The 18,680-nt window shown below is 38.5% G+C and overlaps 1 protein-coding gene across 2 annotated transcripts in view; it reads right to left on the bottom strand.

Moving 5' to 3' along the window:
• Window positions 1-18,479, bottom strand: part of atp2a3 (ATPase sarcoplasmic/endoplasmic reticulum Ca2+ transporting 3) — a 41,769-nt gene extending 23,290 nt beyond the window's left edge. For both annotated transcript variants that reach the window (XM_079608704.1, XM_079608703.1), the window contains exons 1-7: window positions 18,467-18,479; window positions 18,119-18,201; window positions 12,197-12,301; window positions 10,499-10,637; window positions 5,225-5,305; window positions 5,052-5,137; window positions 3,845-4,309 (exon numbers count right to left, since the gene is read on the bottom strand). In XM_079608704.1, coding sequence (XP_079464830.1) covers window positions 3,845-4,309; window positions 5,052-5,137; window positions 5,225-5,305; window positions 10,499-10,586 — 720 coding nt within the window. In that variant the 5' untranslated portion in view covers window positions 10,587-10,637; window positions 12,197-12,301; window positions 18,119-18,201; window positions 18,467-18,479. The remainder of the gene's footprint in view (window positions 1-3,844; window positions 4,310-5,051; window positions 5,138-5,224; window positions 5,306-10,498; window positions 10,638-12,196; window positions 12,302-18,118; window positions 18,202-18,466) is intronic.
• Window positions 18,480-18,680: the final 201 nt, after the last annotated feature.

Genomic DNA, 18,680 nt, shown 5'->3' with positions numbered 1-18,680 from the left:
TAATTAATCATCTTTATGTTATATTTCATTACATTATATTAGCGTTGAAAGACAGAAAGGTGTTCATCTCGTTACATGGTTGAAACATTTGACAGCTGTGAAATATTTATGCGTACTAAATATGCTTATAAGTCTTGGTTATGGCAAATAAAGTACTTGGAGTTACCACAGTAAGTTGGCAGGAGAACTTACGGTGTTTCTTGTAAACAAATTATAAATGAATGAATGACCATTGTTTGTTGCACTGTTGTTCTTATATTCATCGTTCACCATTTTCAGTAAAGTGAAAGTAAAGTGAGTACATATCAAACAATCTGTAATAGGCAAAGCAATAGTGACACATGGTAAAAACATTATTACTCACATAAAGAGGCAATGATGTAGAAGTAGTCGTTTTTTTTACGCAGAGACGGTCTTTCATCAAGCTATGATGTCATACTGAGACAAAATCTAAAACGAGTCATTTTGGGACCTTGGTTTCAATAAAAGCTGTTTTTAGACTAATAAGGAAGTTTTGAGTTCTGAAACGTAAGAATTTGTAAGGATTCTTGCAAAAAAAAAAAAAAAATCACATACTTTAAAAAAAAAGGAAATTAATACTTTTATTCAGCAAGGAAATATTCAATTAATCAAAAGTGATTTGAAAAAGGACTTTTAATTGTTACAAATAATAAGATTTAAAAGACTGTTCTTTTGAAGTTTTGTATGCTTAAAAAAAAAAATCACGTTATCTACAAAAATATTACACAGGTATATGGCTTTTTTTATTATTTGGTCTGCTGGAATTGAAAGTCTATTACGTAACTGTAAGCCTGAAAGGTTTTAGTTTCCTAGATACAGATGTACCTTCGTAATTTAAAAAGTGTTTTCATTGAGGATCCCCTTGAACAGGATGTATTAGATTGATTCTAGGTTTAGTATGTGTCCAGGAAACACTCATCACTGTTGAAGTGCAGAGCTGGTAAAGTCAATGCCGTGATGTTTGACTACAGTGCTCGCCCTTAATGTTTGAGCTCTGATCGTTGCAGGTCTGGGATCAGGGCGCGGAGTGAGTAAATATTTACCTCAGCGCAGTGGGACTCTTTCCGGAAAGTCCTCTGCACTTGCAGGGAATTAAGCCGTTTCTGAACAGAGGGAACACCCTGCTGTCAAACACAGGAGAGACCTCGGGCAGACACACACAGATGGACGTTCACATGTGCTGTGGGGCTTTGAAACAAGGAATATAACATATAACATAGGCTTCCTTTGTAAACACTGAAAACTAGGGAGGAGCTCACAATGGAAATGTTAGGGGCCACTTTAATACGAAGGAGTGCACTGTGCAGTAACACAGAAGAGAAAAAAAGATGTGATATGACTTTAATATTGCAATCATGATTTTCCTATTGAAATTCTAAAGGTCACAAAACTAGAAGCGGGAGATGCAGGGATGCTGATAAATGAATAAAAAGGGTGGGAGAGGTACAAATTGTGCAAAGAAAACAAAGAATACATTCTCCAAACCTTTCCTGTTCTCTTCTTTTGAAATAACATGGGCATGAAATACCCAAGGACAAAATGTATATGTACGTATATAAAGGCCTGAACTCTAACTATGTAGGAAAATATAATGTAAAAGATTTTGCAATCATGTCCTGCCAACCTGTCTGTACAAGTTTAAGATTTTCCATTGCGCACAAACAGAAACATACACCTTGAGTGTCCCAGAGTGTCTCAGAGTGACTTCAACATGTCCTGACTCTCCGGAAGCAACAACATAAAAGGGACTACAGCACTATAAATAAATGTTGCAAATATGACCATCACTTCAAAACCCAGAATGGTGGTGACGAATGGATGTAGCATGGTCAAACTCTCCTTCGTTACGACAGTAGAAAATCTCAGTAATAACATGACCAGCTTTTAGGAAAGAGTGATGGCACTGAAATACAGCTACAACACCTTAAAACACAAAAGAACAAGTACGTATGCATGCCGTTCTTAGTTGTGTTGTGAGTCAGGACACACACACACACACACAAGGGTGGCAGTCATGCGAACACAAACTTGGACACTTGAGTTTCATGAAGGTATGATAGTGGGATTAAATTCCATGGAAAACAAGTTCATGGTTCAGTGGTAGTGCTTATGGGTGTGATTGGGTTAACCAGATCAAGAAGCTTTAAGCTGAAGTGTGTGCTTTACGGAGCATTAGCAGCGACAAATACAACTGCAAAAACAACTACTGTTTTCACACTGGTTTCCCAAACACTGCCATTGGACAAACATGTAGTCCTGCCCTAAACAGAGCAACATTATAATACAGATTACTTTTAAAGATACCAACATTCTCTCAAAAATCTTATAAATAAAGATAAATTCCAAAGTGAATTCATAATTCAGTGATGTTACAAAACTAGAACACACCTGTTATAATCAATAAGGTTGTCTATAGTGCTTGTACTTCAGATGCAACGCTGTTTAAATAAACAGATTAAATCAGAAGTTTTGATACGTAGGTTCCTTTATTTCCACTTTCCCAGTGGTGTAAAGTATTGGAGTAAATTTAATTAGTTACTGATACGCAAGTATATTTTTGGCTACTTTGCAGTTTTACTAAGTATCAAATATGTAAGCAACTTTTACTCTCTACTCGACAGTATGTGAAGTTTGCTATTTAGAAGGTGGTCCAATTACTTTATGTATTGATATAAAAAAAAAAATCAGCATGATACAGAAATTGTGATCGACTTTTCTTATTGTTCTGAATATTTGAGTGAAACTGGTTCTCTGGCGGGATTTGAAAACTGATCGGGAATCGATTGGGTGATTTTCGTTATGCTAATGGATGATATCATGCGAGTGACCGATTGCTGGAGGGGAATGGATTATTGCGCAACCCTCGGGCTGATGAACACGTCATGAGGAGAGATGTTGTTGCAAGGTGATGTACATTTTTTTTGATGAAAGATTACAAGGGCACATGAATTAAAAAAAAAGTTCACTGATAAATCTTTTAGATTAAAGACAATATTCCAAAAAAATAAGTATTGTCAATTTTGACTTAAAATTTCTAAATAGTTCTCAGTGTAGCCTATATGAAGAATAAGCTATGCTGTTGCCCTATACAAAATAAAAGAGCATACAAAATAAATGTCTAAAACTTGATCAATCAATTGAATTGGCTCTGAAGTGCTATCTGACCAGTCTAGTAACTCTCTTTCTCACCTCTCATGTTGTGCCTGGTGTGTTTCTATGGTCTTCCATATGGCAGCCAGAGAGCCTGCTGCTGTTGCATCATTCAACTCTGTATGAGAGGCCCTGGCAAGGCATCAAAGACTTGCTCTTATGGTAAACACCACTATAGTACAGGCCTAGAAACCCACCTGCCAGAGCTCCAGAAACCACATTAAATGGCACACACACGTCTGGAATCAGTGAGAAAGAATTCCAAGACGTGGTAAAAAAATGAATTCGTAAGACAGTGCGTCCCCCCCTTTTTTTAAAGGGTATTCCTCAGGTGAATCTATCATGAATTTGAAAATAAAATGCAATTTTTAGGGAGAACTCCAATGCCTCGCTTCATGACAGTTTGAAATACGTTCTGGCTCTGGTTATAGCAAGCAATAAATCACCTCTTGTGAATGTACAAATAAAAAAAAAGGTTCAAAATCTGTGCTGTTTAAGTTATATATTAAAAGAAAAAAAGCTCACATAGGACCATATGTCAGCATAAGACTGCGAATGAAAAACGAAGCTGTCACCAACCCTGACATAAAATCAAGATCTGCCCGCAGACATCAGTTCTGATGCTGAATGAGACAGCATCTCTGCTTTTGACTCGAACAGCCACATCACTCACCCTGCAGACAGACATCTGGTTGGTCGTCAGGGTCCCAGTCTTGTCTGAGCAGATAACGGAGGTGCATCCCAGCGTCTCCACCGAGGGCAGTGAACGGACAATGGCGTTTTTCTTGGCCATACGACGGGTTCCCAGTGCCAGGCAGGTGGTGATGACAGCTGGAAGACCCTCCGGGATAGCAGCCACTGCCAAGGCCACAGCTATCTTGAAGTAGTAGATGGCACCTCGGATCCATGAGCCGCCGTGGACCGGGTCAGCGAAATGGCCGATGTTAATGACCCAGACGGCGATGCAGACGAGGGAGATGACCTTCGAGAGCTGTTGACCGAACTCATCTAGCTTCTGCTGCAGTGGAGTTTTCTCCTGCTCAGTTGCCGCCATCTGGTTACGGATCTTACCGATTTCAGTGGAAACACCGGTGGAGATGACAACGCCGATGGCCCGACCCGAAGCGATGTTTGTGCCCTTTCGGAAAACATGAGAACAGGCCTATTTTAGCACATACACATATACACCTAAATGAAACAAAGCCACCAAAGACCTTTCAAATCTAAATTTACACTTTAGCAAAGGAAACAACAGCATCAGATGTTCCTCAGTCTCATATATTTTTATAAAGTGTAGCTTGGAAAAATCATTGACTTGAGTAGAGTTAGCTATAATCTCATTCGGGACATTTTCCCCTGATAGGAAACTACATCTTTCATTACCACGATGTGTTGGAAAATGCATTAAGCTGGACTATAAAAGTAAATGCGCCATATACAGTTTATTTTAAATGACTAAAGAAGAAAACAGGGAGACTGCATTAACTCTGACGTTATACTATCACTCACTAGGCCAATAACGTCACCTCAGGTGTTCCCTATCCCCAGATGATATTAACGCAATCTAAGTGGATTGAGAGCGGTCAAATGCATGCCTACTTAGAGCATCTGAATGACCGCAATTGAACGCAGACAGGAAATGTATGTTTAGACTGAGTGCACGAACAGAATACTTAAGTCTTATTATATCCTACTACAGTCTAATGACATCCTCCAAACTAGAGATACAAAAGAAACAGGACAGAATAAAAAAAAAGACACAGAAAGAAGACAAAAAATGATATGCGGTGGGAAGGCAACTTATTGCTTATATGCAAATATACTGCTTATTATATGCACATGAGAAGTTCCTCTCCCAAAACAGGAAGTGAAGTGCTTACAGAAAACAGCATGTTCTTTTTGTCTTGATTGACAGCTCGAGGATCTGGGACGGGATCAGTGTGTTTGATAATAGACACAGATTCACCTAAAGAACACAAGGAAAAGTTTTAAATAAAGCAATACTGGGAATTGGGCAGTGACAAACGCTGTTTATCTCAGACGTCCACAGTACCTGTGAGAATGGACTGGTCCACTCTTAGGGTGGTGGATTTGATTGATGTGATCCTAATATCTGCTGGCACTTTATCCCCAACTAGAAAACAAAATGGGTTGAGAGTTACTTCATCAAAAGGCAGGCAAAGACCCTCCTATGTTACTGATGAATGCAAGACAGACTGAAAAAAGTGTGTAGGACATATGCCTGAGGGGTCATAACTGCAATCATAAACATGATATAAGACAGGCTACTGCACAGCCATCATTTAAGGCTGTTCTTGACCTCTTGTTTTCCAGGTAAACACTTAATTACAACAGATCGAAGCTGAACTACTAGGACACAAAGCCTGAAGCAAAGCAAAAAAGTGACTGAAACAAAAAGAAAGAGAGAGCAAGAGAGAGAGAAACACCACTTCGAAGACTAACTGCAGACACACTGGAACACCGTTCGATACCAGAGTTGATGAGAGCACACAGAGTGATCAATATTCGGTTCATGCTTCTAATAAAAAAAAAAGGCACTTCTAATACAAAAGAAGAAAAAACAAGAGGTGGGAAAAACCTAGCCAGATGGATGAAAAAGAATCAACTAATGTGTCGTTTTCAGAGTCCTTACAGCCAATTAGGCTTAAAGCAATACATATTTTGTAGTAGCTTGGGTTAATGAACCTTTGTTCTTTCCTACCTTACTCCAGTCTTCAGTGTCACATGATCCTTCAGAAATCATTCTAATATGCTGATTTGCTGCTCAAGAAACATTTCATATTATAAATGTTGTAAAAAGTTGTTCGGTTTAATATTTTCAAACTGAGATCCATTTTCTTTAGAAGGAATAGTAAAAAAAAAGTGTATCCCAAAATGTATCCCAGAACTTTCTCTTTGGAATAGAAAGTTCATAAGAGCATATATTTAAGTCCTTTGTAACATTATAAAAGTCTTTACTGTCACTTTTGATCAATTTAATGGGTCCTATAATACAATAAAAGTATTCATATCTTTTTTTTTTAAACTTACTGACTTCAAACTTTTGAACAGTAGTGTACTGTATATACTTTCAAATACATAATTAAAAATAATATTTAAATAAATATCATTTTTTTATCATTTTTTTTTCCATCAATAACATTTTTCCATGTTCAAACCCATTTTCCATGTGCAGTTTCCATGTCTACCTATAACCTTGCAGCTGGGTGTCAGTGAACTTGCAAATTCTCATCCCCATGCCATATAGCTCCTGGACCAGGACAGGCTGCAGGGGCACTTAACAGGCATTTTAAAGCAATTAGAGACCCTTAGTGCCATAATTATACTCCGTTTAAACCCTTAGGCTGAGCTGGAGGTGCCTGGGCATGCAAGAGAGCAGCCACACTTCCCTTTAGTCTTTTACACACTGCTAGACAGATTGTGGATTAGTGGCCCGGACAGTGTAGAAACTATAAAAGAGGTTGGGATATCGACAAATTGAACGACCAATTGTTTTGTTAGTCAGAGTCACATGATCTTACATAATACTATCATGTACAGTAGAATATCTCTTCACCCCATTTCCATTTTTTTCTTTTTTTCTGCTCCAACCCTCTGGACACAATTTCTCAGCCGAACAGTCTCTCTTCCTCCCACGTCACAGGAATGGCTCACATCAGCCTGGGGGTCTCTGAGGAGGGAGACAACACCCCCATCAGGGGCTGTTCTGTGTGGGAGAGGGGATAGAGAGGGCACGGTGGGCGGGAAACGGTTTATGTTCCCAGAACGACGGACCTTTCTTTTCTCATTCTTGGATTTTATCGCTCCCTCTTTCCCCCCTCAGCGGTGTCTCCCACCCACTCAGTCACACTGCGAATGGGTACTGAACCCATCTAAATGCTAATGCGAGCAGCTTTTCGCCATACCAAGCCAGAACAATGCAAAGTGAGCTAAATATACAAAGACATTATGACAGTAGATGGCAAGCATCTGATAGCAGGAAACAGGCCGCCACGGACATCGGGCATAAACCTGATTAGAACGGGTGACGCATGCTTACTTATAAATGTGGGACAGTGTAATAACAGAGGATGGTGAGTTCAAGATGTTTGCGAATGCTGATCCAAAAGCCTGTGGGTATGACTAAAAGGTGATCGAGCTAAAGTGAATTCCTTTTAAAACACAGAGTGGATGCTTCACTGTTACTCATCCCAAAGAGAGTGAAAGAACAACTGAGTTTTTTTCAAAATCTCCAGACATTCTGTAAAGCCCCTTTCTGGTTCATCGGATATTATTATGGAGTGACAATGTTATTTTTGAATCTCCGAAACAGCTGAGGGAAAGTTCCACTTCGGATATTGTGATTACTGCAACCATAATGCTGGCACAATACTGGGCTGACTGGAAATAAAAGTGTAAATAATCTATGAATATCTATATTACTCATGCATGCAATAAAATCAATACAATAAAAACGGCTAAACTGTTTTCCGACCTCCGATTCTATTGGTGGTGGTCCACAACAAAAGTTCCGATGGAATTGCCACTTACGAATGACGGGTACAGGAAAGAACTTTGTTGCGAGGATAGGGGAACGGGTGTTGAGGGTCATATTTTTGGTTGCCATTTGTTTTGAATCTTTTTTTCTTTTTTTTGGCTGTAGTTGCCAATTTATAGTTCTCACAAGTGCCTTTTTCCTATGTGTAATTTTCATTCAACCTCTGGAGAAAGTGGAGTTTTTAGGTAGGGGTTGTTGCATGTTTGTTTACACATGTTTGATAGTGCTTAGCAACAAGATTATGTCATTGTTGCAGTCGGGTTAGACAGAAATTGAGAAATATATCAGCAGATGCAGCTGACAACACCTCTGTCCTGCCAGTGCTTCCCACTTACTGAACAGGACTTGTTAAATGCTATGACTATAACCAATGAACCCAGCACAAGCAGCTCAGCATGTGTGTGTGAATGTGTCTGCACCTCGTTAGTGGATTCTCATAGCTATAAACCTGTGGATGAATCTTGAACCTCAGAGCCATCTCCCTTTCCCCCATTGCCCATTACGACAAAGGACAAAGTGCAGAAGATGCATAGAGTGCCAGCCGTTTCCACCCTCACAGACCTCTGGAGTGGAAACACCTCTTCTCTTCTCCCCTTGGACCAATTCACCTTGTTTCGTTTTTGTTCAGCTTGCAGGCTGGGAAGTGCTCAAGGCTTCAGGAAGAGGAAAATGCCAAAAATCTCACTCGCAAGCCAAAAATATCAATCAATCCAGCCATGATGTTTAACTATATAGCAGCAAAAATTAAAAGAGTTTGTTAAAAATGTTCTAGAACAGGGACATTTTTGATGCCATGATCCCCAGATAGAATGATCCCCTTGTGAAGAAAATATAAAGCCATTATATATAAATATTGTTTTTCAACATAATTATTATAATAATAATAATTGTTGTTTCTTACATGAAAATCTGATTTGCTGTCCTTTCCAGGGTCAAACCAACTGTGTCTGCCTCTTTTTTTGTTCTATTTCAGTTGCATTTGCTAGTTATCTCTGTCTACAGTTACATCTAATTGGTCCTAAATTCTGTTTATTAAATTCTGTATATTAAACATCAAATATGGTTGGATTGGGTGTGGTTTTGTGGTAAAATCTTGGCTTTCAGGAAGGACAGAAACTTGATGCTGGAAACATCTGGACTGACAGTGATGCCTGTTACTTTACTGTACATGTCTGTCAGTTTGACCTTGACATGGGAGGGACTCTGGGACTTGTTACCATGGTGACATGCCCAATAGGTGTCGGAGGGTGAAGCCTGACAGTGTGAGCATGTGTATGTGTGCAGAGAGGAGAATCCGGCCGCTGGAATGCGGGCTTGTCAAGGCATAAGACCAAACAGTGCAAATGAACAAAGAGACGCCTGTTACCACCGTGCTAAGACAGGTAATGTAACCCACATCTCATTCCTATCTCTTCAATTCCACTTCCTCTCTCTCTCTGCATCTCCCCGCATTTATCGCTCCCTCCAGCTCATCTGTCTTTCATGCTTTCGTGCTCTCTGTCTCCCTCACACATTCTGAATCTCCTCGTACTCTCGTTCCCTTCAACACCCACACCAGTCTCATCTTTGACTCTCTCACTTTCACCTCCATTCATAAGCAAACGAAGCGATGTGGCTGCATCCATGTTTCTGAATGAATGTGGCTGCTCTTAAACATGAATTGGAAAATCTTGTGGTATAACAAAGGGATTACTAGTCTGATCTTTATTTTGTTTTCACTGTAATAGTGAAAAGCAGTTGATCATCCCCCTCCTCGTTGTCATCTCCTCTCCTCCACACTTGGCTGATGCAGACTGGAGATCATTAGCATGCAGGGTTTTAAAGAAGCAAACACTGATTACTTTGAAGCCAAGACTAGCAAATGTATATGTGCGCGTGTGATGCACAGATATGGTCAAGCCATAACAGAATGACAACAGGTCTACTTTGATCTTAGCGTCTACATATACACTGGCAGAATCCCCAATTAGAGTGGGCACATATGTATGTGTGAGGGAGTCACTGCAGTCACATGCAGGTGGAGAACGGTGGGACTGACAGTATGGAAACAAAAGGAAGGCTACATCTTCAACAAGAGGGATGAGAGAAAAAAAAGACAGAGCACTATAGTCACTTTTCAGCTTTGCACTATGAACAGAATACACACACACACACACTTTTTCCTGCATGTCTCTGCTTGGCACCCTCATACTCACAGGAAAGCCACTTACGTAATACAGTCTGGGATATTCCTGCTCTGCTTTCAAGTTTATGGCAAGGAGCCCAAACACACACACACACACGCACACACAGAGAGAAACCCTGAAGGGCTCCTGTTCAGGGCAAAGAGTTGTGGTGAAACACACATAAACATACACTCTGGGCAGCCACACAAGCCAATGGGAAGACTGGGGAAAACGACAGCCTGTGTTTGTGTGTTTTGGGTACAGTGAGAGGTGGTGATGACTGGAAGAAGAAGAAGAAGAAAAAAACTCCACTGCATATTATGTCAGACCACGTGGGTAAATGGACAGAATAAACCTCAAAATGTCCACAGGACTCAAGACGGGGGATGTGGTGAAGTATGTGTATTGTTCCACAAACATCATCTCTGTAGATTCGAGTCCTTCTCATTACACAAAGGAAGAGACTGAGAACAGATGGCGTATTATCAAATGGACAGAGAGAGGGAGAGGGAGAGAGATGGAGAGAGAGAGAGAGAGAGGGAGAGAGGGAGGGAGAGAGAAAATGGAAAGAAATAATAGATAATAGAAACCGGCCGAAACTTACCAGAAACCTCCACGATATCTCCAGGCACAATGTCTCGAGCTTTGATCCTCTGGACGGCTGTGCGGTTCATGCGGTAAACTTTGCCCATCTCTGGCTCGTACTCCTTCAGAGCCTCGATGGCGCTCTCTGCATTTCGCTCCTGAGACCATACAACAAACCACAATAGTATCAGCAAGGATACACATGTAGCGCATTGGTAACAGCCCATATTTCATTGGTCTGATTAGGCTAAGATGTCAGTAGCCGGCTCTTGTTTTCAATGGCAGGTTTAAAACATAAATAAAAAGTTATCTATCTCTTCTGCAGTACAATGTGATAATGTTCTGATAGTAAGGAAAAAAATAAAAATAAAAATATATATAATATTACAATTTGTAAAATTATTACTATAATAGAATTTATGAATTAAAATAATAATAATAATAAAAAGAAAAAAGATATACGAATTAAAAAATAAACCATTGTCCATCATATCAGATGCAAGCTGCAAAATTCAGTATCAGACAAAATTTCAACAGATGGGTATATTCATAAGGATGTATATTTATAATGCAATGCTAATCAAAATAGCCTTTATCACAGTACAGAATACTATAAAATAATATATTTTCTGCCTCATTTTGTAATTAGCCACATGGGATCACAGAAAGTTATTTCTAACACTCGACTGACTTTATAAAGTGAGTTTGGTGCAAAAAACATGGTTATAATCTAATAAATTGTTATGTTTTAATGCTGTAATAAGCTAACATGTTAGCTAGCCCTTATGCTCCTGTTACCAGGATCAATTATGTTTTATGACTAATTTTGAAAAGTAAAGATCTTTGGAAAGTTTCCTTTTTTTATTTAAAGAAGGGAATTTATACAAAGCCAAAGGTGGTGAAGGACAAGCTTGATCAAAGAAATAATGGATTTTTGAAGACAATAGAATAATAATTAGAGCCATATCTTGGCCGGAGAGGTGTAAATGTGTGCAGGGAAGACTGGAACTGAATGGGATAGACTGTCTCAATTCTGAATGGATGCTTAAAAGATGTGAATAAACATCAGTTAGCATTTTAGAGTCTTCTCTAAATTAAATGACATGAAAAAATATTTAATAAAACTTTACAATTTTAGCTATCTTCATATTAGAAATAATCAAGGCCAGTTTCATATTTATTTCCCATAAAGACATTTCCTACAAATAAACTTCTAGTAACTTCACAATACATTTAAGCCCTTTCTAAGTTTTTATTTTTATGACAATAATTAATTCTGACTTGATGACTGTCTGCTTTCACACTTATACTTGTAGTACAAGGGCTTCATGAACTGTATATATTTCAGTTTGGATATGTGATTTCTTCATATTTTTCAAAAGGGGGGCAGGCTATCAATAGCAGGACACAGGAGTGGACTGCATTGACAGACAGTGCTAAGACATTTATCTCTGTCAATGCAGTCCACTCCTGTGTCCTGCCATTGTGGTATAAATGTAAATGACATGTCACGGATCCTTATGTACACACTGATAAACTAATATGAACACCTGATAATCATCTGTCATGTTTGGGAACAGAAGACCTTAGTAGTAGTTGTAGCATATCTACCGGTAATCCTAAACAGTGAGACATCAAGCAGACTCTCTGTTCTGACATTACTCATTGAGAAGAATTTCTTTGAGGTCCTTCAGTTTCTCAGCCCGCACGCACCCACCTGCCAGACTCCAATGACTGCGTTGGCCACCAGAATGAGCAAGATGACAATAGGCTCCACGAAAGCTGTGGTCGACTCCTCCCCATCCTCAAACAGAGCCAACACCTAATGAACAAACACAACATAAATTACTCCTACCTCGTATTCGAATTTCAGTTCTGTTCATATTTAATAATAAATAAATAAATGAGTGTGTGTGTGTGTGTGTGTGGGGGGGGGGGGGGGGGGGTATACACAGTACACACACACACTTCTTAAATGAGCAAAAATGTCAGTAAAGACATTTATAATGTTATAAAATGTTTTTTTATTTCTATTTCTATTTCCATTGCTGAAGACTGGAGTAATGGCTGCTGAAAATTCCGCTTTGCCATCACAGGAATAAATTACATTTTACAATATATTCAAATAGAACTTTAAATTGCAATAACACACAATAAAAATATAAAATAAGTGCAGCCTTGGTGAGCATAAAACACTTCTTTCATAAATATGAATAAAGTCTTATGTTGGCAGGGAAATTAAAGTATTAAAACTAATAAAGTACTGAAAAAAGCCCTTGTTGAGGCCTGAGGAGACCCTACAGTACCACTTTTAAATAAATAGCTAGTACAATAAACATCAGGCTCTGCCTGTTATGAAACAAGATACTGGATCAATCCACACCCATAACAAATATTCCAGTGAAATCATGCCATCAGGTACATGGCCCGCGGGAAGATATGTGGGAGTTTGGCCCGGGGTGGGAGGCATTTTCAGAAAAATCCTGAGTTGCCTTAGAAGCTAAAAGCAGCAATATGCATGATAGGGAATGGAATGGAATGTGACGGCTTGATTTTTACAGATCGCAGAGACGGCCTTGAAGTTCATTACTTTCTGACAGTGTTGATCTGTTCAACTTCTCATCAGAGATTGAAACTCCAGAAAAGCTTGGCGCGAGTTGACCTAAAATATTTGTTCAATGGCACTACAAGCCAACAATTTCTTTAAAAGGACAGTTAGAGGCAACTAAAAACTAATTTTGAGTTTTGTGGATGTCTTGAAAAAAAGACAAAAATGAGGGGGAGGGATAGAGGGTGGAGGAGCAATAACAAAAGATGAAAAAGGGGCTAAGTAATTTGACCATAAATACACTAATAATTGCATGAACTTTATGTACTTTATATAGACAAGTTGGCGTTTTGTCCTCCACTCTTTCATATCATGCATTCATACGACACACTCTCTCCTTCCACCAAATTCTAAGCAACTTCAATACAGATCAGTCAAAGAGCGGTCTGTCTTTAACCTTTCATTACAAACTGATAAGGCTACTTTAGAACACTGAGTAACCGTGAAATAAGATGGGCAGGCGGATGACAGGGGAGAGAATGAAGAGACCAGAAATAGTCAAAGAGGCGGAATGAGAAAGTGATGAAGAGCAAAAAGGATCCCATAAAACAAAACGGGTGGAAAGATGACAATTACTGAAATATTGATGAAAGCCACACAGATGAGCAGCTTAGAGTTTAGATCACAGAGCTCAGCTAAATCCTGTCAAGTCATGGCTCTGGGCGGCTAGTCCAACTGAGGTCTCTTCACTCATAAATATCAGTAGACTGTAGATCCTCTTTGCATTCCCTCAGTTTTTACACTTCAAACAGAATACAAATGGACTGACTAGATCATTTCAGCTGACAAACAATGGCATACAAACTGTTATTAGTTTGAGCAAAATTTGGATGTTTTGAATTTTGTTTTTTTTGTTTTTGTCCATTCAGTGAAAGTCATTGTTTAGAACCCTACTGACTTTCACTGAATGAGCAAAATCAGCTGAAACATTCTTTAAAAGTATCTTCTTTTGTGTTCCACAGAAGAGAGCAAGTCATACAGGTTCTTAATGCATTTAGCTTTGGTCAAATAGTCACAATGATCCAGTCATTGTCATCTTCAGATCAGTTTCACCATTGAGCACAAAGTGACTGACCAAGAATATCACTGACAAAGAGGAATTTGAGGTTTCAACTTCAACTTCAGTTTTTGAACATAGTAATGTAAAAAAGTATTGTGAATATTATACCACAAACAATACAATGAATGTTTTCATTCATTTCATCATGTTTAAAAAAATAAAAAGTTTTCATGCCATCATTACCTAAAAGCTTTTCATAGTGACCAAAATATGAACTCAGGACAGGTTTCTGATGATGAATAGTCACATGTAGAATTTGTACATAAATTGCATCATTCATAACTTCACCCCACTCTCGGAAGTAAAAAATAAATTAAAATCTTACAAATTAAAATGCCTCACAGTTGGCTTACTCTTTAACATTTTAATACAGGAAGTCCATCCATTGCTCAGGTGACCATTTCTCTGATGATTTGCAGTAAATGACATTATACTGATGTACACTCTGCCAGAGATCTGCTGAAGCCGCAACTGATTCTACAGAGATCTCTGTACACCAGGAATGTGCAGACAAGATAACGTAGAGAGACACACAAGAAGTAGTAAGAAATGGCTGAAATGAAAGAAGGAAAAATGAACGATGACAGAAAAGGAATGAAAAGCTCTTCAAGACAGAAGTAATATAGCTAGTTAATCTGAAATGAACTGAAATGAAAATAGGCAACCATTGCGGGCGTCTTGGGACCAGCAGTCGCATGGCTGCACATGTAGATCTGTTTGTTTCCATCCAATAGCTTTCATTCCCAGCACATGCTGTTCTAGGATGAGTCAGGCTACCATACCCTCAAAATAACACTAGTTTAAAAAAAACAAAATATATATATTTTTTTAAACAAAATTGTTGTCTACACGTCTCCCCCGTTGCTTAGATACCACGAGCTTTGTTCACATAACATGCAAAAAAGTCAGGAAAGCTGAATGCTACAGATTTTAATATATTCAAACAGGCACACAAATGAGTTTCAAGACTGGGCTGATCTCCCCGGAGTATTTCCATTGCGCCATAGCATTTGACCAGCAGACAAACACACGCACACTGCTTTCTGGGAGGTCTAATGCAATATATTTTATCAATTTCAAGTGCTCTGCAGGATTCCAGTGGTCGGAAGACTGGTGCTCGCCTCATAGAATTTAACCACGGTTAAGACGATAAAAGTATTGATGAAACACACAATGATAGATTACATGAGCAGAGCTCCAAAAGCTCTTTGAGTGCAGATGTATAAAAACAAAGAGCATGTACACAAAGACCACAGGAGCTAATGAGTTTTTACAGGAAAAAAACCCCCATAAGAGTGTCTGACTATCCGTTCCACTGCGTGTGCACACACTCATGTTATATTACTCTCACAGAACGGCGGGAGGCTTGAGAGGTTCGACAGTGGCCCTTGTTGCTACTTGAAGTCAGACGGAAAGTTCATAAAAAGGTAAATTCATAAAATCCAATAAGAGAGCAGCAGGATAGACTATGCTTTTGCTCTTTAAGATTAGCTTAAAGTGGATAGCAGTCTACTGTCCCTTTACACAGATACTGTTTAGCTCAGGGTAATTTGATTTAAGATTACCTTTTTATATATATTTTTTTTTAAATCCAATAAGAAAAACGGATCAGTTTAACAAGTCAGAACCACAGCAACACAATCAATTTGTCACAGCATAAGGATGGTTTATTGACTATACATACTATATCAATTCTGATGATTTCTGATAGATCATGTGACACTGAAGACTGCTGTAATAACTGCAGAAAATTACATTTTTTAATTAATTAAAATAGAAAAAAGTTTTTTTGAATTGTAATATTTCACAATATGACTGTTTTTACTGTATGTTTCATCAAATAAATGCAGCATTGGTGAGCATAAGAGACTTTTTTCAAAGAAAGAAATCGTACTGAGCACAATTTCGAACGGTAGTGTATATAATTACAAATAAGTAATTATAAATATTTTTAGCTGTGGTAACTTTGTGCCATGTCTCACACAGATTTATTTCTGCATCTCGCACCATGATCAGTGCATTTTTAAGATAACGTTTCAATTTAAAAAAAAATAGTTCTACTTTAAAAAAAACATCTTGAGTGTTAAATTCCAATCTGTTGTGCTCTATCTACATTACTGTACTTGAACACCCCATATGGTAGACCAGACCTTAAATCCTGTAATTATACAGTGCGATTATGAAAGTATGGAATTTTGAACATATCTTATTCAAAGACTTATCTGACGTAACACTATTGAGACTAACCACTGTACCGATCCTGCAGGTGATAAACGTGCAGCACTAAAGATGTTTAATGCTTTCTTTCCAATGTCTAACTGAAGAGAGTGCTGAGTGCACATCTAGTTTCTTTGGAGTTTGCTGACATGGTTTGTGGACAAATGAGCTTTGACTTTAAGTCACCTAATTCATTTACCTGTGTTCTCTAGATCCACAGAGCATTCCAACGAGGTAAATGACCTTAAGCCACACAAATGAGTCCAGGTGAAGGTTTTACATATATCATTTGACTACAAAAGACAGATTTTTAAAAATGAGAAAGGGAGATTAAAAAAAAATCCCTCTCTCACTTACACAATCTGATCAATTACAATCATTTACTGAAATTTGAGGTTTAGTTCACCGAATTGCACGGTTTGTGATAGTTGGTGATGAAAACTCATTCTGTCTAGGGTTCTGCATTACCTCACCTACTGCATGAACTATACCTGCTTTAAAACTTATGGTGGGGTCTGGCTGTCACACTAATTATTGTGCTGGGAATAGGGATGTCAACGATTAATCGACGATCGATTAATTGTCGATAATACATTTAATCGATACAACTTCTCGATCATCGAGTAAGCAGGTTCATGCGCGTGCGTGCTGCTCAACCGCGAAACAAAGTGCGTTTTGTTTGGGACCATTTTACACCTTCATTATGACTAAGTTTGCGTGTTCATTCGCAGCCTTTTGTTTCGTGCAAATGTAAGTTGTAATATTGTGTTTATTTTGTGTATGCCTATCTATATCTGATGTATCTTATATTGGATGCATCCCTTGAATTAACGCTGTAGTGCGCGTGATCAGCTTCAGTGCGCGCGGCTCAAACGGCACTGCACGACTAATAATGACTATTGGCAGGACTGTCATATTACATAACATTATAAAGAGAACAATATTGTAATAAAACATTGTGCATTATTTGAGTTTAGTTGCCGTGTCGCGTTGCTCCAGGAAGAGCGCGTCCACAACATGATCATTCTGAATGAATGGCACGTAACTTAGTTCAAATTCATTTGTGCATTCACGTCATTTTGTGCAGAAATAATTTGTAATATTATGTTTATTTTGAATATATCTGATGAATCTCATATAGGATGTGTTTCTTTGAGTTAAATAACGTGCTAGCAAACTAAGTGCTCCAGTTTAACGGTATCCTTCATTCAGCGCGCGCAGCTCAAGCAGAAATGCACGACTAATAATAACGATTAATAATTTGGGACTGACATATTACATAACATGAGAACACTATTGTATTAAATGGTTGTGAATGCATTGGGTTTAGTTGCCGTGTTCAGTGCGGTGTTCAGGGAGAGCACGTCCACAACAGTCACACATTCTGCATCTGAGGCGGCGCTGGTGACGCGTTGTATAGTAGTCATTATATTTGATAATTAAATAATCAATGACATCGAAACATTCATCCATCGATCATGGGAATTTGTGAAAATTGATATCCCTAAACAACAATCAATTGAGCAATATAACATGCATTTTTATTCAGTATATAAGCAATATTTTGCTTTTTATGTTAAAGACACTATTGATACTGAGAGAAATTTACATTCTCAGGAAAATAGCTGCTTATCAGTTAATCGTTAATCGATCGATAAGGTCAATCAACTAATGATTAATGAATTAATCGATAATTTGCATCCCTAGCTGGGAATAAAATAAACCACATCTAAACCAGAGAGAAAGTCACTTACAAAAGACACGCAGGCTGCCAGCAGCAGAATCCTCACCAGGAGGTCCTCAAACTGCTCCACCACCAACTCCCACAGTGATTTACCTGTGAGAGACAGACATGAGAACAGCGGACAGACAGACATAAATATTTTAAAATATTTAATGACAATTAAATTGGGTCTTAGGTTAACTTTGCACTAGGACACCACTGCACACAGCTATAACGCTGTGCATGTATTTTGTGCATATGTATATGCCAAGTCTTAAAGTTGACCTCTCTCTAGTAAAACAAAATGACTGAGCCCATGCTAACGGTGCAACCCATAAAGAGAGACCAGTAACAACATGATGGAAAGATCAATATTTACCTTCTTCGGCTGGGAGCTCTGTCAGTCAAAACACGGCGAGGGAATCCGTAGTGGAATATGAGAGAGAGAGAGAGAGAGAGAGAGAGAGAGAGAGGGAAAGAGAGGGAGGACAAAACAGAGGGTATTATGTTAGAAAGGCCATACGGTGAAAATGTTGTTTAAACATTATTTTACTTTCACACTACATTGCCTGTGACGGTGCAAATTGTCTTCA

This window comes from Phoxinus phoxinus (genome assembly GCF_949152265.1).
Source record: "Phoxinus phoxinus genome assembly, chromosome: 3".
Classification (NCBI taxonomy): domain Eukaryota; kingdom Metazoa; phylum Chordata; class Actinopteri; order Cypriniformes; family Leuciscidae; genus Phoxinus; species Phoxinus phoxinus.
Note: the sequence above shows the minus strand (reverse complement) of the source record. Positions and strands in the feature narration are given on the sequence as shown.